This window comes from Rhamphochromis longiceps, linkage group LG20, assembly GCF_057381845.1.
Source record: "Rhamphochromis longiceps isolate RC_006_pf linkage group LG20, R_longiceps_female_GT1.1, whole genome shotgun sequence".
Lineage (NCBI taxonomy): Eukaryota > Metazoa > Chordata > Actinopteri > Cichliformes > Cichlidae > Rhamphochromis > Rhamphochromis longiceps.
In genome coordinates this window covers 27,071,767-27,095,230 of record NC_140576.1, presented here as the reverse complement: position 1 = coordinate 27,095,230, position 23,464 = coordinate 27,071,767, and the positions used below count along the sequence as shown (strand labels likewise).

The window sequence follows — 23,464 nt, the reverse complement described above, 5'->3', positions numbered from 1 at the left end:
CCATCGGAAGGTATCAAAACACTTTACGAATAATAACAACGACCAGAGTCCAAATATGTAGCTAAAACAGTTTTGACAAAGACAATCCGGTTGAGTCAAAAAGCATGTTGCAGTTTTTTTTTTTAGATAGACTACAGCACCCATAATCCTTTGCAATGCTCACGGAAGTCCTTTTTCTTTCCTTCCGCCATCCCCGAAGTCCCTTTTGGATTTACATCGGCGGGTGAGTTGGTACAATCTGAAACAATCCGCTAGATTTTGGGCATTATTCGCCCATCCTGACATGGTTCACGAATCATTGACATTTATTATATATGTACAGGCTACGAGTTATAGTTTTGTCTTGCGAAATGTGCTTAAATTGAGCAAAGTGCTGGTGCTAAAGAGACTTACCGGCTGGCAGCGCCATCGACGTGAAATGGAGTTGTAGTCTTCAGCAAAGGCCTGCTGTACTAAATTTCTCATAGAAATATATTCTGCTCATAAATCTAATACGTGACAGAAAACAAAAGTAGTTGTACGTAATTGTATTTATGTTTAACCTCAAACTCATGTGAAATCCTTACAGTAGAGTAGCATGGCTTGGCTAGCTAGCTAAACATTGAGCCTACCGGAGACGCTAGCTAACGATGGTCTGCACGTTTGCTTTGAGACTCACTTCTCGGAGTAGATGTAGATGTTTTGAGACATAAAGGCTATGCTTGTCTTTTGTTTCAGCTTGTAATTGACAGAATATAGTGCAGCAACGGTGAGGCTTGGCATGTTGAGTTTGTGCTAAACTTGTCTTTTCATGTGGTTTGTCCTCAGTCACCATGGCAGCCCTCAGGCCCCTCACTAAACCCAAGATTGTCAAAAAGAGAACCAAGAAGTTCATCCGCCATCAGTCTGACCGATATGTCAAGATCGCGGTAAGTGTCATGTCATAGATGCCCATCAGTTTTGGACTGTTTACCTGCGGGGACTAACTCATGTCAGTGAGTTATATTACCTACACGTTTATTCACATATCCCTACAGAAAAACTGGCGCAAGCCCAGAGGTATTGACAACAGGGTCCGCAGGAGGTTCAAGGGCCAGATGCTGATGCCCAACATCGGTTATGGTAGCAACAAGAAGACCAAGTTCATGCTGCCAACTGGTTTCAAGAAGTTCCTGGTGCACAATGTCAAGGAGCTTGAAGTCCTTTTGATGAGCAACAAGTAAGTTATGAATGCATATGCATGTAGATTACTGCTGCCGTAGATGTAGAGGACATGGTGCACCAAATGGCTTGTATTGGAATAATGTCAGGTGTTTATTATAATTAAAAGTATGCAAACACTATATTAAATTAGACAGCTACAGGGAGACATTATTAACTACACAATAATTGTTTTTGTGTAGTTAAAGTATGTTGAAGGATTTTACGGAGTCTTCCTTGTTCAGGTAAAGCCTCTAAGACTGTGACTGTGCATATATGCATGTTGAGATCATGTACCGGTACAGTAAAGAAATAGGTTTAATATAGCAGAAGCCTGTGCATTTTGGTGGTATTTGTCCATAAACACAAGGTGCTGCTTGAGTCAGCGAAACCCCAATAAGTAAAACTTATCATGTTATAGTGCTGATGACTTTTCTGAGATATGTGTGCAAAAGACGATGAGCATTTCATATATTTAAGGTTTGCAGTTGCACTGACTGGTTCAACAGTGAGTGATGTTTCCATTCTCAGTCATCTTGGCATTTTTCTGGTGAAAGTTGCTGCTGGTTTAGTATTACCTCCTAAAGATGTTTTGCTTTTGACAATTTTTGGCCTTCTACCTAAGAAAAATAACAGGGGACTGTAATTTTTAAGCCCCATCTTTACCCTTAGCCTATCTGATCAGTCGCCACTCAAAGACTTTTAAAATGACATTTTTGCCTCCAGTATGTTGAAGTAGCTGCATACTTTTGTCCCATGTCTCAAACCTCAACAAGTGAGACCAAACGCTGGAAGGATTGAGCCACTATATGAGCCCCAAATTTGTTTTTTGTTGTTGTTTTTTGTTTGTTTGTTTGCAGAAGCGAATGGATGTTTGTTTGTTTTGTTTTTTTAGGATATTTAATTTTGTAATTAGGCCATGGCCAGAAAAGACACCACTCATCCCCTGATAATATTTTTTAAAGGTGGTTTTAGTTCATGAGACTAATATAATAACCTAACAGTCTGATAACCAGAAATACAGATGTCATTTAAAAAAAAAAAGAAAGATCTTGTATGAGGAAGTTGACTGTCAATGTACCTCCACAATAACTGAATTCCCAACATCCTATTAATATATGTTTTGTTGTCAAAGTTTATTTGGTCACTGTTTCAAAGTAGAGCGGAGGGTTCAGTGTTTAGAGGAAAGAAGTTTGTAACACTTAAACACCTACATTGAAATGCTAGGAGTTCTCCCATGGTCAGACACAGCGGGAATTTCACTTCTTATTGTACGTGTACACAGTTTCTGGTTATCAAAAAGATTTTAAACCTATAATAAAGCCACTTAGCTTGTTTTCAGAGACTTGATCTTTTTTGAGATTACTCAGTGTTTCGGCAGTTAGTTTGATTCAGAAGGCATATAATTGATCCCATAGGACAGGTCGTGTTGAGAACCCTAATAGTGCTCAGACTGTTTGCTACGGGAGGATGTGGACCCCAGTTTCTCAGCTGTATTGGACAGACAAACTTAAGGCATATGGTTTGTGGTTCAAGGGAGCAGTTTGATTCTTCTCATTCACGTCTTCTTTTTAAAAATAACTTATTTTTTGAAGCAGGTGTAAGCATAAGTCCACAGAGATGATAGTCTGGTCAGTAAAGATGAGGGTCAGATCAGCTGCATAGTTTTCACGTAATTTGTGGCACAACTTTCAGAGGATTGTCTTTGCCAGAACATGGACTGAATCCTGATGTTTGACATTTTGACATCTTGCTAATGTCCATAAAGTTGTGATTGAATTTGTGCTTATTGAAATTGTGACAGACTAAACTCTTTATAATTATTTTATTTGGGATAAATACAAAAATGTCACATGTCAGTTGCTTATATTTCCTTGAAGACACCTTTTCACTAACCGAATGTGATTCTGTGCCTCTGTAGGACTCACTGTGCCGAGATTGCCCACAATGTCTCCTCCAAGAACAGGAAGCTGATTGTGGAGAGGGCAGCTCAGCTGGCAATTAAGGTCACGAACCCCAACGCCAGGCTCAGGAGTGAGGAGAACGAATAAACTGGTTATTCACAATAAAGACTTAAAAATGGAAAATGGCTTCTGGATCTTTTTTTTTTTCCACTTTTGAACTTAATTGGCTGTTTTTAAAAAGACTCGTGTGAATATATGAAACCGATTTATTACTCTTATTACATTGTGAAATAACCCAAACTGCAGTTACCTGTGGTACCATGTTTGTTTTAAGACCACCTCCTCTTAAAGACATCCTGAATTTATAAACTCGTAAACCATTAAAAATCATAAATATTATGTTTTTGACACAGGGAGATTAGACAGGTGATTCTTGTGTTAAGGTGTCCAAAGATTTAGATGATCTGAATATATGTACAAGTAATCTTATGACCGCAAAGAGCAGACTTTTTCAGACTAATTCAGGCATTTTTTTTTTATGCTGAGCATAATGTAAATGAGAACGGATGCCCTTTACATGGTCAACTCTTGCTGTTCAACCTTCTGTTTGTGAGGGATAACCAATCAAATGAGATTCCAGCTGAAGGGAAAGAAGCCAATATGGATTTTTCAGACAGTGGATGAACTCAAGTCCAGTGTAACACAAATAAGGAGTACTTAAAAACCTTCTCTAATACAGATGTAAAAGTGAACCTAATGGTTTGTTTAATAAGGTTTGTTTTTTTACAATTTGATATTATTTAGAACTTGAACAAAAGTCATGTCAGTGTAGTTTAAATGGTACCCTAAACATTTTGTATTGCTATTTAGTTTTATCGTGAGGTGTACTCATAGGCTTTTCGGGATTTCTGTTGCTATATATAAGTAAAAGAAGCACACATAATTTGTTAAACCTGCTACAGCAAGTTCATAACAAGCCTTTCTGTAAAGATTCATATGTGTTGCCTAATCCAAAATTAAGCTTGATGACATTATCTCTGACTAAAAGCTCTCTCAGCCATAAAGGACATTTTTCAAGTCTTCTGTATAGAAAGGAAGCCAACAGTTCCCACCTGACTTGTATTGGCTGACTGGTTTTGGACCAGTTAACTTGGAGCTTAGAGTCAGTTTGGCAACGTGGATGAATATGTTCTGATAAAGCCTCGGCTGACACACTCATGTAATTACTTAAGTTGTGTCAATAGAGCAACGACAATGTAATCAAAAGGCATTGCTTGAATTGGCCTGCTCAGATTGTGTACTGCTTGATGATGTTGAGAGCCGGATCCCTGCAGAGAAAGTTTCCATTGCGTTCTGGCAGACAAGCTGTGCCCCACAGCCCTGAGCCCTCTGCCATCTGTTCCCGTAAAACTGACATTGCCAGAGAAGCAAAAACACAACATTTATTTGGCCAGTCAGCTTGTGGCTGTTAGGATGTGGAAGTAAGTTACCAATTATGGTTGGAAAAAATAAGCAGAATCTTGGATCTGAAGCTTTCCTCGTTCCGAAACCAGCACCTGTTTGTGGAGTGTCCTGGAAGACTCACCTTAGAGGACTGGATGTTCTCCAGAGAGAAAGAGAGGAGAACATGAGAACAGCAGGGCAGGCAGACACTGCAACGTCTGAGAGATGGTGAGAGTGTCAGGAAGAGGACAGAATCTATTTTTTCCCTTTCACTGCTCAGAAAATGAACATGTCAGCAAGGGTCACGTTTGGAAAAGGGCGCCTCACTTCCAAACAGCTCTTCTTCGCCTTCCCTCAGACAGATTCCCTGAGGAAAGGCAGCCGGTCTGCAGGAGGAAAGAGAAGGATGTTCTCCTTTTCTCTCAGATGTCGACTGGGTGTCATCAGAGGAAGGACAAAAGGTAAAATCTGACATTTAATATTTAACAAGATACCCAAGATTTCTATGGAGTATCCTGAATTTATCTTGTAATCCCAACAAAATACTTACGCAAGTTTACCTCTGTATATAACCTTCAACACTCTTTAATTCATGTACATTATGCTGCAGGCCTGTCAAACATAAATGTGTGAGCATGCTTGAGACCTGTGAAACTGAACATTCGCTTGAAGAAAATCTTGGATGATGATTCTTAGAGGTGAACAGGAACGCAGGCGTGTGATGTGTGGGACACGCGTTTCCTCTGGCTCCTTCACACTGATATGTGCTGGCTGACAAGTGATTTAGTCATTTCGCCCCCCACACTTTCACTTGCAGCTGAAGCTGATAACCATAAGATGGCAGTGTGGTCAGTTTGATCGATGTTGAGGTTAAGCTCCACGGCCTCCTGTCTGGAATATGGTCATGTGAAGTAAATGTAGGCACTTTCGTGAGGGTTTCTCTACGTAAATGGAGATGGATCAGCATCGAACAGCGAAACCAGTCACACACCAATGTCTGTTGAGATCACGAAATATTTTGCACCAGTTTCTTTTCTTTTTTTCAAATATTGAATATCACACATCTTTGTTTTTATGCCAAGGTCACAACAAAAAAAAAAAAAAGGGCACTCTTATACTAATCAATACCTTGTCAGTAATGCTACAGCAATTATGTTGCTTTATCGTCTAGAGCAAATGTAAAAGAGTCCATTTTTATAACATTGCCAGTCGGTTCCCAGAGGTTTTTATCAGTCCAACAGACTGCTCCATCTCCCAATTCTCTTTATTCTGGTGGAAATTAATTAGTCTCGCTCTGAAAGACTACACTCGCTCACACTGTAAATGGGGTATTAAGGACAAAAGTCTCAGAGGAAATCATCTACACCAAAGAGTATTGTGTCCACTGGAACAGCTGACTAATTAGGCTCCACGCAACAGCGGATAGAAACATGGAAATGTTTGTTTGTAATCACTTTACACATGTGGGCAAAAGGCCGCTTTGGAACAAAGGGTCTAATGTTTTTTATGAGCTTCTGAATTTTATGTATTTTGGTTTTATCCCTTTTTTTTAATCTGCCTCTAAAGTGATGACAAAAACGATCTGCACTGAACCAAAAACAGAGCCTGATGAGGTTTCCAGGAGCTGCCAGTGATGCTGAAGGAGGGGTTTGTTTTGATAGTGGTTGCAGCGCAGGTCAGGAAGTGGCAGGCGCCGAGGTTTTTGTGCGTGACAAATGCCCAGACAGGTGCAGTGATGGGCCCTTCGTGTTTCGGTGGAGGGCCCCTGAAGGATTAGCAAAGGGTCCTTTAACCCCTCAGAGGGTGAAACATGAGATGTCAGGCCTCAGAGGAAACAGATTTCACAGTTTCATTAAGCTGCTCAGATTTAACGTGTTCCTATTTTACTGCCGTTTGAATATATTTCACTTATTATCACGATTGCAGTTTGAATGTCGACTGTGCTTGACGACTGCATAATATTTAGAAGCAGCAACAACTGCAAGATGTACAGGCAGCTGTTCTTCACAGGAATTTAACATATGCTTCCTCCAATATGCTGCGTGTGCACGTGTGCGTGCATGAGAGAAAAAGAGAGAAGATAAGAGCACTGTGTAGACACAAGCTCTGTAAAACGGTTTTGTCTCCATGTGAGAAAAACGTGACACTGTCTGACAATGAATGTGCAGGTGGTGTTAATTGTTCCGAGAGTTGAGTGTGTGGGGTGTGCGCAGTTTTGTCGTGTCTAATCTGAACGTGTGTACTCTGTGTGTGCTGAGAATGTGTTTGACTTGGTGGGAAGTGGATAAAGAGTCTGTCTATGTGTGTGTGGGGGTTGGCAAAGGGGAGGGAGTGACTATCGTGTGTGCCTGCTTCACTGAACCCCTCTGGCAGAGAGGGAGACAGAAAGAGGGGAGAGCAAACGCTGTAGCTCTGTATGAGAGGGCTGTGTGTGAGCTCATGTGAGTGTATGAAGAGGGCATGATAAATCCTCTGGAAAAAAGACGAGCGATTAGTAAGAATAGCGCAAAAAAACGGGACAACAGCGAAATGGCAAGAAAAGGACACGAACCATTTCTCTCCCTGCTTTGGATTTTATAGAAGGAGCACAGCTTGGCAGATAGTAGTTTTAGATGTATGTGAGCATTGAGAATAATCATTTAGGAAGGTAGTGAGGATCAAAATTTGCCCTTTGGAGCTCCAGACCTTCCTGGATAGTGTCAAAATTTAAGGACATGCTGGAGTTGATGCACAGGAATGAAGGAAGAAAGATGTTTTTTCTAAGCAGCTGAGATCTGGTCTCTTGGGTCGCCTACTTTCACCACAGCTCTCTGCCCACTACTAAAGATCAGCAAGGTTACTTCCAGAGGGTGGCTCCGCTGATTTAACTCCAGCCATGCTCTGTGGTCTGAGGAGAGACACCAAGAACAGCATTGGTAAGAGGAACATATTCTGACATTCATAGTCAAAGGGTACAGATTTTGTGTGGCCATAGAAGATTTAAGACAGTCACTTCTGAGAGGTGCCTACGTCCCTGCGGTCTTAAATCTGTTCAGCTTTAATGCAAATGAATTTGATGGTGGAATCATTACAGTGCGTGCAATGCAGCAGTAATAGATTGCGAGAGATTTAAATGTCAGTGGACTCAGCCACCAGCTCTGCATATCATCCTGTCATGTGTAATTAGGGCAGATATAGCAGCATAAACTGGGTCTGGATGGGCCCAGTTTATAAATAAAGTTTCACCTCTGAAAATAGCAATATGATTTCATTGTCAGTCAGTACCGCCCACATATTTAACCTACATTCTAGGATAGTAAAAAGTGCCCTTAATTGATTCGGAAGTTAATCAACTCCCTAAATATTTATGCAGGAAGAATCTTATTTGTAGTCACCAGGTCTTTCAGATGGAGGAGTAGTCATACCCTTAAAAAAAGAGTTTCCTCTAAAGAAACAGAACTGAGAGGATTCATAGTTGTAATCAACACCATCCCAATCTTAATTTTGGCTCTTGATTTGGGTGCTGGTTTTTCAAAGCTGAAGCAGGATGCCTGGAGGATGGCTTGATGGTACAGTAGCATTCAGTCACGTGCGGTGTGTTGGGTCTGTGTAACCCAGAGCCAGTGTTGCCTTTTGACAGCAATGACAGCTGTTGGACCGTCAGGGCCCCCAGGAGTCCGTGTGGTTACGAGGCTTTTGCCTTGCCTAACATGTTTGCGATGTGTCACTCACTTTGTGTGCTTTGTGCCTCAAAGCTACTGGACACAGGACTTGTGCAGGGACGTGAGGTAAATTAATGACAATGTTATGCTTGTGCATATTCTCCAAATCGCCATAACGTGCAAGACGGAGATTTGTCTAGTTAAGCTTTGACTCATGCGGATGTGTCCACGCGAAGGCTGGATTTTCTTCTCGTATCCCGCGGCTGCCTGAAGGTTTCAGGTCAGTAAAGGTATGACAAAGGATCTATGCCTCTCAGCTGTCCGAAGGCTTCAGCTTCAGTTGGACAGATGTGGTGACTCGGTGTGGACAGAGATAAAGCGGTGGGTTTGATGCCCTTCAAGCACTTCAGTCTTTGCAAATCAGTGCAGATAACAAAAAAGACGTCAGACTAAATGAAATGACATTCTTCATGTCAAACCAATATATTGTCAGTAGATCATTGTCAAACTGATATAATCTGAAGCCTGAAAGCTTACTTACTTCTTTCATTTCTGACCTAGAGCAAATGAGAGGAGATCATACATGAATATTTGATTCTCATAGGCATTCTCATATATGGACATACAGTACATATATGTAGTTCAACTTGATTTCTTTTTTGTCTATTATTATCCTCTGTCTCACTTGCATTTTGTACATTGTCACGTTTCAGTGAGCCCTGAAGTTGGCTACAACTTGAAATCTGCTTTTCTTGTGACTGTTTACATCTGGCACCATTAAAAAGCATGCATAATGAGCTTTTAGCAGCAGGTGTCGTTTGCAGTGTGTTTATGGATTTCGCGAAAACCACGGCTTTATTACATTTAATACTGAGGAAAATGTACATTTATGATGATTCCCCAGCAGAGTACCACGGTTTGCCTTCTCAATGATGTGTAGACAGATTTATGGATGTTTGTTCAGATGAATATTGTAATTATTGTGACACTCTCACACAGTGTAAATCACCCTAAATCTAAAAACATGTATGGCACCTCAGTTCCCTTCAAGAGTTCTGGGGCTGCGCGTTGCCAAAACTATGTACCAATCAAAAATACTTAACTTCACCGTCCAGCGGTTTGAAAAGCTTGTGCAGTTAATGTGTTAGGACTGATTCTTACCAGTGTCTCCACTCTGCAGTACTAACGCAGTCATCATTCCAGACTCTTGCTTGTGAGTACTTCAGTTTGATGCACGTCATATGAAAAGCAGCAACATGCTCTCCTCCACTCATCTCATCCAAGTGTGGACCTGGCACAGCTATTTTTCAAGTTTGTAATGTGATGTTCAATCGCTGTGCTGGACAGCTGAAAAAGCTAATCCGCAATGAACAGGATTAGCGAAATGCCAAGTCAGTTTCCTCATCACTACGACTGCTGACATGGATGCATGGCTGCTTTCAGGTTCAGATGGCTGGGCAGTTGCTCCACTAATCTGAGGACGGTCCAGTGCTGAGTCCCACTGTGGGTTAAGAATAAAAACTACCTTGCTCTGCAGAGCACATTCCCTAGCTTTATCTGACAGCTGCTATAAATGACATGAAATGATGATTTCCTCTCTATGCATGAACAGACCATTAACTGCATGCTGTTCTTTCAGGAAGGCTCCCATGCTGTAGTAGCTGCTTGTTGCAAATGTATCCTTGTGTTAAATTAAAGGTCTTTAAAGGTCCTTGCTGGAGACAGGGGCTAGCTATTTTAATTCCTTGACCCTTTAATATGATTGTTAGGGAAACAAAGTGGTGTGACCTTTCAAGGTCCTGAGTTTGAGGTGACCATTCTAGCTCAGATAGTACTGACAGAAGTATTTCTGGCTGTAGTGTTTCCCTGCAAAAGCTCCTCAATGACAGAGGGTGAAGTTCAAACCCCTTACTGTGGGCTGCTGTCACGATGTGCATTGGGGCAGTCGTTTTCATTTAGTCTTCTGCTGCAGCATTTCCCTACATATCCTATCACCATACTGTCTCTTCAGATGAAGGACCATACTCAAAGGGAAGCAAAGAGTCCGGGGCAACTGACCAATCACATTCGTCTCGGAGGCGCAGCCTTTCAGGTACAATACACTCAAACCTGATGTTACATCATTTACTTTGTTTGTTGTCTGATTCATGCTACTATGCTCAATTCACCTGAGTCCCCAAGAAGAGGAAGCATCACTCCATGTTTGATTGAGACGCTTGTCTGTAGAGCCGTTTACGTCCTGCGGTTTGCTTGAAGTTGCACTGTTTTGAATGCTTGGATAAGGTAAAATATTTGCTTGTGTTGCAAACCTGTCATTGGTAGTAAAACCACACATTGCAGACTGATTTAAAAGCACAGCACAATGTGGAGCGCAAGACAGAATGAGTTCTCCGTTGACACATAAGCACATATCCATCAATTGTTGACAGGCCAGATAATTTCCAGCTTGTTCTTTATTATGAATTCGATGCATTTCTTTTCTCAATCCTTATGTAGAGTCGTTTGAATAAAACCAGTTTTATTCTCCACATCCTCCTTCTGAACTCTTCACAAAGATTAACTGAGACAGAGAGATCTGAAGGAACAAGGAGAAGACAGGAGGCTGAGAAAATAAAGTAGGAGGTCTTATGTCAGAGAGCATTTCTGTGAAAGATTCAGGGAAAGAGTCTTTCGTTGCCCCTCAGACAGGGTGATTCTGTCAAGCAGAAGCTAATGCTGACTGCAGATCTGTGCCTGCGTCTGTATCTGTCAGCAGAAGAGTATCGAGGAGTGACCACCGTGGATCTGATGAAAAGGGAAGGCAGCAGCCTTGGCCTCACCATCTCCGGAGGGTCTGATAAGGATGGCAAGCCCAGAGTGTCAAACCTACGGCCAGGTGGGCTAGCTGCCAGGTGAGATCTCTGCTCCGTGATGCATTTAAAACCTGGCAACCACACCAAGCTGCCCGGACTTATTATTCTGCCCCCTGACAACGTGCGCATGTTGCAAAGCTGCACCGTCTCACTAACTGCAGGGCTGTAGGCAATGTGTTAGATCAGCTTGACCCAGAGTGACACCCCAACAGGATCAATGGAGCTATGTCCAAGAGCAGATTTAAATTTTATCTCTATTTCTGATCAGTTCATGCTTGATTTGCTGTACTGTGGTGATAACTCAATATAAATGTTTTGTGAGCGTGCTTTTTGTGCTCAAAGATTGTTTAATTAAGATAAAGCTAATTTTCCCCAACATCAGCCATGTGATAAGAAAATTCATTGGAAAACTCACATTTCATGATGATTAAGCAGCATGTGACCACAGTGAAACACACACACACACAGATTTGTGAGAATGACACAGCCCCTCTGAAAATGTCTTGGCCAAATATGCCATCACTCGTCAAATCCAAGGAGGTTTTAAACGCAGACACAGTGCTAATTCTTCCGAGCAGCTTGTTTTCCATCAGCCGAGTTCATGCTTGTGTGGAAGTGCTAGTTAATTTACTTGGTGGAGAGACACACAGGCAGACAGGAGAGCGACAGGCAAAGACATAGTGTGACGAGACTGGACCAGGCGACAGGCCGTTCAGCTCTGCCGGTTGAGACATCTCTCTTACTGCTGTCAGTGCTGATTGTCAGTAGCCTAAAGGTGAGAAGGGCAAGCAGGGCAGAACATCTATTTAATTAATTAGCTCTCTGATGAGCCTCGTGTTGACTCAGAATGTCACATGTCAGACACCATGTACAATCATCTCTGTCAGTGTGTGAAGACGTGAGGCTTTCAGCCAACCTGCTCCAGCATCCACTCTCCTTTTTGCACAGGTGGCTCACTATGTTAGTCGGCTTACTGCTGATGCACGTCGGATCCAATTATCATAACCGTTTCAACAAAAACAGAAAACCAACTATGATTATTTCTGTGAAGTTTATTTCTCACTTTTATTTGTTTGTTTTTCACAAAGGGATGATGCACTGAAAGCCACTCAGAATGGTAAATGGCCTGTATTTATATAGCGCTTTACTAGTCCCTAAGGACCCCAAAGCGCTTTACATATCCAGTCATCCACCCATTCACACACACATTCACACACTGGTGATGGCAAGCTACATTGTAGCCACAGCCGCCCTGGGGCGCACTGACAGAGGCGAGGCTGCCGGACACTGGCGCCACCGGGCCCTCTGACCACCACCAGTAGGCAACGGGTGAAGTGTCTTGCCCAAGGACACAACGACCGAGACTGTCCAAGCCGGGGCTCGAACCGGCAACCTTCCAATTACAAGGCGAACTCCCAACTCTTGAGCCACAATCGCCCCAAGAACCTTATTTCACCTCGCTGATTACAAATCGCTCAGGGTGAGGGCTGTAGTGAGTTATAAATCCAAAGCAATGAGCTCCCCCCAATATTCTGATAATTCTCATTTTGAAGCTTTCACAGCTTTCTCTTACATTAAACATATTTGTACCTTTCACCTCACGTATTAAGTAACACAGTAATGCAGCCAAAAGCTGATATTGCACATTAGTGGTGCAAATTTTTAAACTTTGGTAACAAACGTGGATTGACTCAGAACAGCTGCCTGCTTTGTCCACTTAGTAACTGAATGCCGATCCTAATCGTATGTCTTGTCTATGACTTTCCACAGGAGTGACCAGCTGAATGTAGGAGACTACATCAAGTCAGTGAATGGCATCAATCTGTCAAAGCTTCGTCACGATGAGATTATCAGCCTGCTGAAGAACATTGGGGAGCGAGTTGTGCTGGAAGTGGAGTATGAACTGCCTCCATTTGGTAGGTGGTGTGTCTGATTCACAGTTTTAGCAGATGGAAAGAGTTGTGTGAGATGACAGTATGAAAATGCTTATCATTAATGCAAATTATTTTTATTTTCAAATATTTGGTCTGCAGCCAAAAATCTAAAATGCAAGAACAGGAGAAAAATGTAGTTGCCTTTCAAAAGCATTCTTTATCCTGCTTATTATGAGTAAAACAGAGTATTTAGGTCAACACACAAAAACATGAAGAAGGTTTAAATTCAAAGGCTAGTTTGACAAGTTTTTAAATTCCTGAAAGGAAGGAAATGAATGATAATTGGCAAAAGTAAAGGAGAAAGATCTCTGGACATCCAAATGATGCAGGTCATGATGAGGACACTGCACTGCCAGAGGGCTCAGCCCTCACTTCCACACTCATCTGCACTGTGGCCTTTCTACATGTTTGGATCCAGACATCCTGACATCTTTTTAAAAGCAACCCACCAAATCAGCGCTTACTGAGAAAAAGTATTTCTGAACAGATGTTTAATGCTGATGCACGCGTGAAGCACAGCTGCTCTTAATGAATATTTCTGCTATATTAAAAGAACAGCCGTAACCTAAAACCTATCTGCCAAATCAGGCTCGGTTTGAACTTTCAGGATGAAAATCATCAAATCAATGCTTACTATGTTTCTACGGGAAGCTGACCTGGTCCTCAGGCAGTGCTCTGTTTGCAAACCAGAAGGTCAAACACATAAAGTTATTCACCTATTACCAAGTAATCAACTTTCTAAATTCAACATTTCAGGTTATACTGGAATCAAACTTTTGACAAACCTTTTGTACTGCTAGTATTTATTTAATCATTTTGTCAATTCTGCTTTACTCTTAGTCCAGAACCCCTCAGGAGTCATAACCAAAAGCATCGAGGTGTGTTTACACAAGGAGGGCAACAGTTTTGGTTTTGTCATGAGAGGTGGGTGCCTAGAATGTTTTTCTCTGTTTTTCCAGTCCTTTAATACATATAGTTTTCCATTGATCTGTGTGCTCTGATTTTCTTTTCTTCCTTTCTGATTTGGGTCAGGAGGCTTCCATGAAGACTGGCGCAGATCTCGTCCTCTGGTGGTGACCAGCGTCAGGCCTGGAGGTCCGGCTGATAGGTAAGGATAAGGACACAGATATGGACAAAGATAGATGTCTACTGGAAACAGTGTTTATATCTTTAGGCTATATGCATTACAAGTGTAGCCATTCATGTTTCTTGCCTGCATTTTATGTCTTGAGAATGCATGAGTGAGCTTTTCACATTACTCTACGAATGCATGAATGCATATATCTGTACTGTGTATGTGTCTTTCCTAATAGATGTGTTTTAATAATTTACTATTAAAACATTTGCTGTTCAGGTGGAATTTGATTTTTAGGCCTTAGAATAATGCACCTAAAATAATGTTGAAACGATTTTGTATGTGTGCGGCAGACTTTTTTGTTTCTTCCTCATTACCATATATTCAAGCCACTCTGTGAAACTGTGGCTTTGACACATACAGAGTATGTTATCTTCAAAGCAGAAAGGCCAGCGCTCATCCTGAGGCTAATGTAACATTGCACTTTTTTCCCACATGAAAACTGCGAGCACTAAACACTGGAGTGAACATAATTCACCGTCAAAGACTTAACGGTTGTTTATCTCATTTATCCTTCATCTCACCTGGGAGGAAACATTCATGTGGAACTGCTTAATCATCTACTGTGACTGGTGCACGATTGCTTGTAAAAGCATCTTATGCTGGTTGTTTATGTTTTGTTTTTTGTTCTTTGTTTATCCATCTGTGCTTCTCCAGAGAGGGCACTATTAAGGCTGGAGACCGAGTATTGAGCATAGATGGGATGCCTCTGAGCCGGGAGAGGCACGCTGACGCTTTGACCATGTTAATGCAGAGCGGCCAGGAAGCTCTGTTCCTGATTGAGTATGACGTCTCTGTCATGGGTGAGCACACACAAACACACACACAAACAGACACACACACACACAGGGAATATGTGGAGGCATATAGGGCAGCATTGCTCTGAGGGTAAATCATGTGGCCGTTTGGCTGTGTGGATCTGAGTGACTGTGTTGGAGACGGCCCGAGAGCACACTGGGAAAGGGGACACGATTGTTTCATGAAAATGTGTTTGTCTGTTCCTGAACAATGACTGCTAAAAAAAAATAAATTTTAAACATGTTGCTTTTTTGTACCATTTTCTTTCTAAATAAAAGTTGGCGCAAAAGGGAGATATTATATTGCATGTCCCCTAATCCTTGGTGATGCTATTTAAGGAGAAAAGATGGGAAGTTTTCAAAGCAGTGTATTGATTATATTGATTGTACTGATAGTATCAGTCTGTCCCAGTTATGTCCCTCTGCTATCCAACAACCCCAGTACCCTTAATAATCTGTTCACCTGCCCAAATGATATCAAATGCTGATATCAAAGCACACACTAAAAGCTGTTATAGCACAATGTTTCCCCCATAAAATAATCATTATTAGTTATTACTTTTTGTCTTTTGTGTGTTTTAAACAAGGTTAATAAGCACTTCTGTGATTTAGTGTTTCTATTGAGTTGGAGTGTTCATAATGACAGCTTACATAAATAAGTTGAAGCAGCAGATATCAGGATATCCTGACAAAAAATCCTGGATTCTACATTTCCCACAATGCACGTTGTTAAGATTCATGAATTGAGGAAGGGTACAAGAGGTGATCGAAAAATAACCACACTGGTCCGGCCGGGTGAAGTCAAACGAAGATTTTAATTCACACGTGGGAAGATCACTGAAAACAGCAATTGATCTTCGACTTACTAAGGCACAAACAATTATTTTATAACATCAGGGTTTGTTTACTGACGCCCCTTCATGCGTCACCGATACATTTTATACATAGATCAGATCAACATCATCATGACTTTTCACCCAGAAAATCATCTTCTATTTTCATGGCTTGTACTTTCCGTTCTTATCTTAAAATGAATTGTTCCTCTTTCTTGTCTAGACATAACTGATCTCCCCTCTAAATAAATCTTAACTAATGTGTGTGTACGTGTTGACCTCACATGCTCTTTGTGTCACCTCTTCACCTCCTACTGTCTGTGTCTCGTCCTCAAATGCTCTTTCTCAATTCACCTGTTGCACTTCTGACCTTTCACCAGGACAGAGGCTCACTGAGACTATGTGTATGTCTTCTACTAAATAAATGTTTTAACCAAGAACCTCTACTAAAACCTTAATATAAAATGACCTGATATAAGTGTTTCGTAAGCATGTATTGCAATTCCTTCTATGTTCTAGTTTTCCCTCAGCATGTATCACCTGAACAGTCACGTCAGTGAGGCTTACGACCTTTAAAGAACCTGAACATCAACTCAAATAAGCACAGATATGCAATATGTATAAAATAGTTATAACTGCACCTGGAATACAAAATTAATATAATAACTTGTATGCATAGACATCTTAAGGCCATCTTAAAGCTATCTGTTACAATGTTAAAGCAATGATCATACTGCAGATTATATTATGCTGGTCAAATACTTTTCTATTCATCCCCACAACGTCTTTCACTCTTGGTCACATGCCACAGTTAGTAATGGGTTTTAGTTGAGTCACCTTTATTACACCAGGATTATTTTTCTCAGACTTGCAAAAATGGAGCTTGTTCAAAGCCTGCGTACAGCCTGTGGTCGTGTTCATACGCTGACTTTAGTGTGTTCCCTCATGATATTGTGTCTTTAAGTGAGTTATGGTTGGACTATAATGCAATAAATGGTACATACCACCATTATTTTTAGAAGTTTGGAATTGCAGTTTTATTTTGTTAAGCTCAGTTTAAAACAATAATGGAGTTAAAAAGGAAAACAAACAACAAAAAAACACCAAACATAAGTCAGCCTGAGGACACAAAAAGAATCCAGCACAACTGATATTCTACCAAACATCCTCTTTGTTGGGTAAAAAGTAGAAAGCTATATCTCTAAGTTCAGTAACACACTGCATGACTACAAACCTAATTATAACCTCAATGTGATCATAGTGACTAATTCTCAAGATTGCACACTCTGAACTGCTCTATGCAAAACAGGGCAGGTCACCAAGGACAGCTGACACATATTCACACATATCCTGTGTGTGGAATCTAAGGATTCAGACCTGCTGGCTCCAGATTCGACCAGCCACAGGATTCACAATTACAAGAAAAATACATTTAGGAAACGAATAAAACACTAAGATCTAGAATACACTGGTTGTGCTTTTTAAAATTCATTAAAGTTCCTTATTTGAAACATTGCTTAACTTTAATTATGAGCAATAAGTGTCACAACATTTGTCCTGCAAAGAAGATGTCACTCAAGATATTTAACTTCTCTGTGTGGTTATCATCAAGACATGTGGAATAGAACTTGCCAAACAATATTAATGTCTAAATGCTTTGTTAACTAACAATAATGTCAATGTAAATTTTATTAATATTATTACAAGTGACCTCAGTGTGCTTCCCATATAAGGTAAAAACATTAAAAAATATATGGATCTCTACAATGTCTTAAGGTAAAAAGAACACAATTAAACTTTACAAGGAAAAACAGAACAAAACGCACAAACAGACACATGGTTATTAACTGTAAGCCTGTGACAACACAAAGATTTTGAGTCTGTTTTTGGATGTAGACACAGTTGTAATTGACCTCAGGTCAGTGGGCAACATGTTCCAGGAACTGGACCACAGCGACTGAAAGCACCCTCAGCACACTTAGATCTAATTCTGGGAACAGTTAAGAGATCTGCACCTGATGACCTGAGAGCTCTAGTTGGGTTATTTACACTGAGCAAGTCAGAGATGTAGTAAAAGGCCAAAGCATTGGGAGCTTTTATGAACTAACAGAAGGACTTTAAAGGGAAGACTGTGTTAAACTGGCATCCGAGGAAGTGACTTCAATACTGGAGTTATATGTTCAAATGCTGCATTTTGGACAAGCAGAAGTTGCCACACTGATGATTTGGATAATCCGGCAAATACAGCACTGCGGTAGTCTAACCTGCTTGATATGGATGCATCCACCAATTTCTCAGAGTCCTGGTGACCTTATTAATATGATTATAAAAACTGAGGGAAAAAATATATTATTTCCAGCTTTTATCCCGTTTATAAACCTCTGCTTTTTAGAGGACAGCCAAAATCCTAGTGACTGAATGACAACAACAAAGAAAATAATGTGTGTATTTATAAAATGAACAAGTATGCCACAGCGACTAACATCTGTAAGACTAAAAAACTAAGCACAGTGAGTTCATCCATTACTGAGTCAGGTTCTTTAGATGCATTCATTAACTTGGTTGATATTTCTCATATCTGTCTATATGAATGGTTTCAGAGGCAGTGCAGCAAGCCTCAGGCCCTCTGCTGGTGGAGATAGTGAAAGGCCCCTCTGCCAGCCTGGGGATCAGCCTCGCCACGGCAGTCTACAGGAACAAACAAGTTATTATTATCGACAAGATAAAAGCAGCCAGTGTGGTGGAAAGGTGAAACTCACTTTTTAAACAAATAATAGTACTGAACAGACAGCTTCCTGATAGAAAACTTCCTCACACCATCCGCCTCTGTCTCACTTCTTTCAGGTGTGGAGCGCTGCATGTAAGTGACATCCTCCTGTCCATAGACGGGACCAGCACAGAGCACTGCTCTCTGATGGAAGCAGCACAGCTACTCGCCAGCACTTCTGACATTGTCAAACTGGAGATTCTTCCAGCAAGCCAGAGCAGACTTCCCATCAGGCCGTATGACACAGGTACATCCTGCAGGTGGCACGAAAAAAGCAGAGAAAGGCTCTTAAAGGTTATGGAGGAAAAGAGGACAGTAGTGACAGAGGAAGCTGTCTCAGATTAAAACAGGAGACAGGTTTTCTATGTCAGGACTGCAACAGGTGATGGACAGTGTTTCTTTTTAACGTATAAGTGCATTAGTTGCTTAGATCTATATCAAACAAGGCCAAAAACTTAGAAGATATTGAATTTTACAAAGAGGAAAATATTGAATCTCGACATCTAAAACAATAAAATCAGAATAAGCTTTTAAAGAAATTTCCAGCTGGCACACTTTAAGTTTCTGTGATCAAAAGAATTTATCACATGATTACTGTGGCTAAAGTCAGGCATGGTTTGCTCTTAGACTTCTAATGACTTTGATTAGAGCCCAGTCAATGAAACCCAGACAGGGAGATAAAGGTCAGCTTTAAGGTAATGTATGAAAATGAAACTTTCTAGGCCGGCAGACACAACTATTAAGTACCAGGAAGACAGGCAACTGATAAAGAAGAGGCAAGAACTTGTTTGGCAAAAGATCGAAAATAATCTTAGCGGCTGGTAAAAAAATCTGTGGTAAAAAGTGGACATGTAGCAACTGTGATGTTTCTAAATACAGTTTGAAGCCTTGAGTTTGGCATTTTGGCCATTGATAAAGTTGTTTTTTAATTTTTTGTTTTTACCTTGACTCTTTGGAAGTGAGCTAAAGATAAAACTAGATAAATGTGTTATATACCAGGTTGTAAATTTTTGCTGTATTTCTGCTGTAAAGCTGGGCTTTTTAAACATAAGAGTCTAAGGTAAGCAACAACAAAAAAGGAGCCAGACCAATGCCAAAACTACTCAAACAGCCACCGAGGCCTGGCTTAAAAAGCAGGCCATTCTCCGTAAGACTTAGTGGATGTGGATGAGTAGTGCATCAGTGCAATGCAATAAAAATGTTCAGTGCACATCAGTGCAAATGATTCACACAGAGAAATCTCAAATAAGCGACCTGTCCCTTAATCACCACAGCACTGTGTGGAAATCCAGTGGATCCAGGATGCAGTCCTCACCATTTGTATTCTGCGTATTCCCGACAGCTCTAAAGAGCCTCACTGCTTCCCTGCTTACTTCCTCCATCCACTCTGAATTAGTCCGTGTGTTTGTGTGTGCATACGGCCACAATCCCTCTGGCTTTGGGTACACACTCTGCCTCTTTGCATACCAACAAGCCTCACACAAATATACACACACACACACACCCTTTCTCTGTCAGAGATCATGTTGCCACGTTCTGCAGGCTTATTTCTGGGTCAGCAGCTGCAGGGACTCCTTAACATGTAGCCATTGGAAGAATCACAAAGCAACAAAAGGGAAATGAGCCACAGTTATTTCACTTCTTTCTCTTTTTTTGCTTGGTCTGGTCTGCAGTGCTTTTCTTATATATATATTTTTTGGTTTCTTCTAATATGTTTTGAAAATATTTAATCGTCTAAACAGAGGAAAGAATTTGGATATTTTACTTTAAAGATACCTATGTCACACTGAAATGATTGAATTGATGAAAATGATTATATATTCTACTTTATTCTACATATGAGATTATGTATGTATTCCATATCGTAATAAAGTGCAGAGTAAATGTAGCTTATCTTGCCACCACTAATGTTTATCACTACGGCGCAAATACATGTGACATGGATGAATACTGTCAAGGCTGAAATCCTTGAACTGTAATCAATACAGCATCTCAACTCAAATCACAGCAGGCTATCGCTTCCCTATAAATTTACGGGCACATCTTATTAAATTTCAGTTCACTCATTTATCTGGTTTTGAAGGAGGCGTTGTGGTGTTACGATAGCACGCAGCTTTTTCACAGCTTCTTCCCCCTCCAGGATAAGACGTGATTATAAGATGCAATTTGTCTAATCTGCTCTGGGGATTTAAGAAGACTGATACGGCCACTAAGAAATTAGGCGTTAATGTTTCTTTCCACCAGTGTGGAATGAAAGCACCATCTCTTGGAGAGATTCCCCTAGGTGAGCTTAATATAAGCCAGCCGAGCCAGAGCTTTTCAGCTCTTTTGATTGAGTCAGATAGAAAGTAGTTTCCTGAAAAGGGCCAGAGGTTTTCCTTCATGTATTGTTCAACCAAATTCTCAGAGTATGGCAACATCTGAAGCGCAACTGTACTCATCCATGTTTCTAGCAAATCCTCATCTATGAGAGCAAGTCGTCAGAGATTAGACGCCTCCAGACGAAGCAGCAAAGATTACTGTCACGTGTAGCATTTTTTTGACACATTTAGCTGAGTTAATCTGGTTAAATAAAGTTAATTATTGAGGTGTGTGTCACACAGCAGGTCATCTGCTTCCCTTTGAATGCCTCATGAACACAGCTTGATTGACTACTCGGTGTTACATAGGCTCTGGCATCAGGGATAAGATGACTTTCAGCGTAAACAACAAGCTTAATTTCTTAACAGAAACACCCAAAAAAAGAGAAAAGAATTACAGCAGACCATATAGACTGACAATCAGATGCAGAGACAGGCACTCTACATTTACACCAATCAAGCTTTCAGCTGCACTCAATCAAGGTCAAGCCACATGCTTCCACAGCTAGCGTCACTTCCTTGCCATGTCCAGCAGTAGTCCGATTTCTCTTTTTGCACCTTTGGACTTTTTTGAAAATGAATGTAGAAGAATGATCTTCAACTTGAAATCGTCCCTTTGGAAGCTTGCTACTAAGAGTAAGGATTTCATTTTAGATTGTAGATTGCTTCTCATAGAGCGGTGTGTTTCGAACTGATTTTCAGATGCTCAACAAAATACATTAAACCACAGGATTTAATCTAGCGTGCCATGACGAACACATTAAATATCAATTACTCTGCTCTGAATGATCCTTCCAGGCTCTGTGTGGTATGGTATAAATTTAGACATGGGAATGAAAGTGTGATTTCATGGGCAGAATTTTTAAAAATGTGGAAAACGGAGACGTGCCGCTGCTTCGTTCATTCTGTCGGTGTGTTTTTCTCCTTGCTGCTTGCAGTAAAAGTGCAGAAAAGCAACCATCATCACTGGGACCAAAGCGGCAACTACTACCATCCCCCACATGCCAGCCACAGCAAGACATGGAGCAGCCCAAGCCACCCACACAACCAGCAGGACCACTGCAAATGTAAGTTATCACTTGTGACAGCACTGCTGCTGGCAAGACACCACAGCAGGAGCCCTTTCTTCAGCATGATTGTTAAATCTTTTTTCCAAGAGGTTTACCCCAACACTGGTTTCTTTCTTTTGTTGCATGTTCCAATGGTGCTGCTGTGGATGATGAATTTAGAGCTTACTGTACCAGCCTTTTGATACGTGTTTCCTTTCAGCTCTGGTGAGTGGTGGCTTCTCCCCTTCCTCCACAGCCACCTCAGGCTTCAGCAGCCAGGGTAGCAACACGCTACCCTGCCCCATCCTTCCCATCACTCCCACCAGCCCTCGGAGCTCCACCGGCAAGAGGAGGAACAGAAAGAAGGACCACAAGAGCTCATGTATAGCAAACCACCTTCTTTTTCCTCTTTCCCCTCCAAATTAAAGGCTTGGTTCAGTTCAAGTATTTTCTTATTTAAAACTGTTTTAATCAGGTTGTGCAGCTTTTTTTGGTTCCAGAAGCGCAAGATATACACCTTACCAATGAATTGGGTACAACTAAGCTAGTAATTTGTTGCAGGACTCTTAGATTACAGGGAGGGGGTTGTTGATTCAGCTCTATGGTCATTTGGGGGCAGCTGTTTGCTGTAAAGTGTCAAAATTAGTGTTTTGTTATTTGAGTGAACTGAGCTTTTAATATGCAAGCCACCTTTTTACTGTTTCACCCTGTTTGTGTGTGTGTGTGAACAGATTTGACTGATTGCTGACGTAAGCATGACTGACATAAACTCTGATTAAGTGACTCATTCCCTTCCCATTCCCATGTCATCTCTGTGGGCGCACGTCTTTTCCCCTTAACCTCCTCCCTGTCTCCCACAATCCCTTTCTTGCACTATTTGTCTGCCTCTGATGTGTCCCCTCCTTCCCTCCCTCCTCCTCCCACAGTATCTTTGGCATCGAGCTCTGTCGGCCCGGGGGGACAGGTTTTTCATGTGGAAACGAGCGAGGTCATCCTGAGGGGGGATCCACTCACAGGTTTTGGGATCCAGCTGCAGGGAGGTGTCTTTGCCACAGAAACCCTATCCGCTCCCCCGGTCATCCGCTTTATTGAGCCCGACAGCCCAGCTGAGAGGTAACGCAATGAGACGCCTAACAAGTAAACACACATCATGTAGGCAGTCACCTTGAACTAGAGTGCCTTATTGTTAATTATTCACAATGACCTGCCATTTGTGGGGGGAAGAAAGCCTGATATCTAAATGACAAAGAAATCACCCCTAAATTCTCCTATTCAATTTCTATACAGGATGCGTTGAGATTTTATATACTTGCCATCACTGACAGGATCAACAACAACTATGTGAATAGTTGGCAAACACCAAAAGCTGAGGCATAGGTTTCCATGGTCAATCGGCTCCTGTACTTTTGCCCATATAGTGTAATTTACAAGACAGATATTTGAGTTTTGAGCATCTTCTTGGCAAGGTTTGAAGTTACCAACAAGGTCATGTTGGAAGTATTACATGTCAGATTAAGTTTGCACATTTTTGGTTGGTTTGTTGGTTTTTGTGTGAGATGTTTTGGAGATA

The 23,464-nt window shown here is 41.2% G+C and overlaps 2 protein-coding genes and 1 long non-coding RNA gene across 9 annotated transcripts in view; 2 read left to right on the top strand and 1 right to left on the bottom strand.

Annotated features, from left to right (window-relative positions):
* The first annotated feature begins 105 nt into the window (after positions 1–105).
* On the top strand, positions 106–3,266 carry rpl32 (ribosomal protein L32). The gene is made up of 4 exons (XM_085393033.1): positions 106–223; positions 808–908; positions 1,017–1,198; positions 3,101–3,266. The coding sequence occupies exons 2-4, from the start codon at positions 813–815 to the stop codon at positions 3,228–3,230; spliced, it is 408 nt and encodes a 135-aa protein (XP_085249159.1). The 5' UTR covers positions 106–223; positions 808–812; the 3' UTR covers positions 3,231–3,266.
* A 117-nt stretch (positions 3,267–3,383) lies between these two features.
* Positions 3,384–23,464, top strand: part of LOC146645505 (glutamate receptor-interacting protein 2-like) — a 35,299-nt gene continuing 15,218 nt past the window's right edge. For 3 of the 7 annotated variants that reach the window (XR_014908994.1, XM_085393022.1, XM_085393028.1), the window contains exons 1-12: positions 3,384–4,987; positions 10,179–10,259; positions 10,920–11,058; positions 12,790–12,935; positions 13,794–13,877; positions 13,986–14,061; positions 14,746–14,891; positions 18,319–18,466; positions 18,563–18,732; positions 21,784–21,912; positions 22,115–22,276; positions 22,821–23,007. Coding sequence is in view for 6 of the 7 variants with exons in the window: in XM_085393022.1 (XP_085249148.1) it covers positions 4,810–4,987; positions 10,179–10,259; positions 10,920–11,058; positions 12,790–12,935; positions 13,794–13,877; positions 13,986–14,061; positions 14,746–14,891; positions 18,319–18,466; positions 18,563–18,732; positions 21,784–21,912; positions 22,115–22,276; positions 22,821–23,007 (1,646 nt within the window). In the remaining variant the exon portion in view is untranslated. The other 4 variants (XM_085393023.1, XM_085393025.1, XM_085393024.1 and 1 more) reach the window with 4 other exon arrangements.
* On the bottom strand, positions 18,279–20,481 carry LOC146645506 (uncharacterized). Its single transcript, XR_014908995.1, has 3 exons — positions 19,801–20,481; positions 18,478–18,739; positions 18,279–18,406 (listed from the first exon to the last, which is right to left on the bottom strand). It is a non-coding gene; the product is annotated as an uncharacterized LOC146645506 (long non-coding RNA).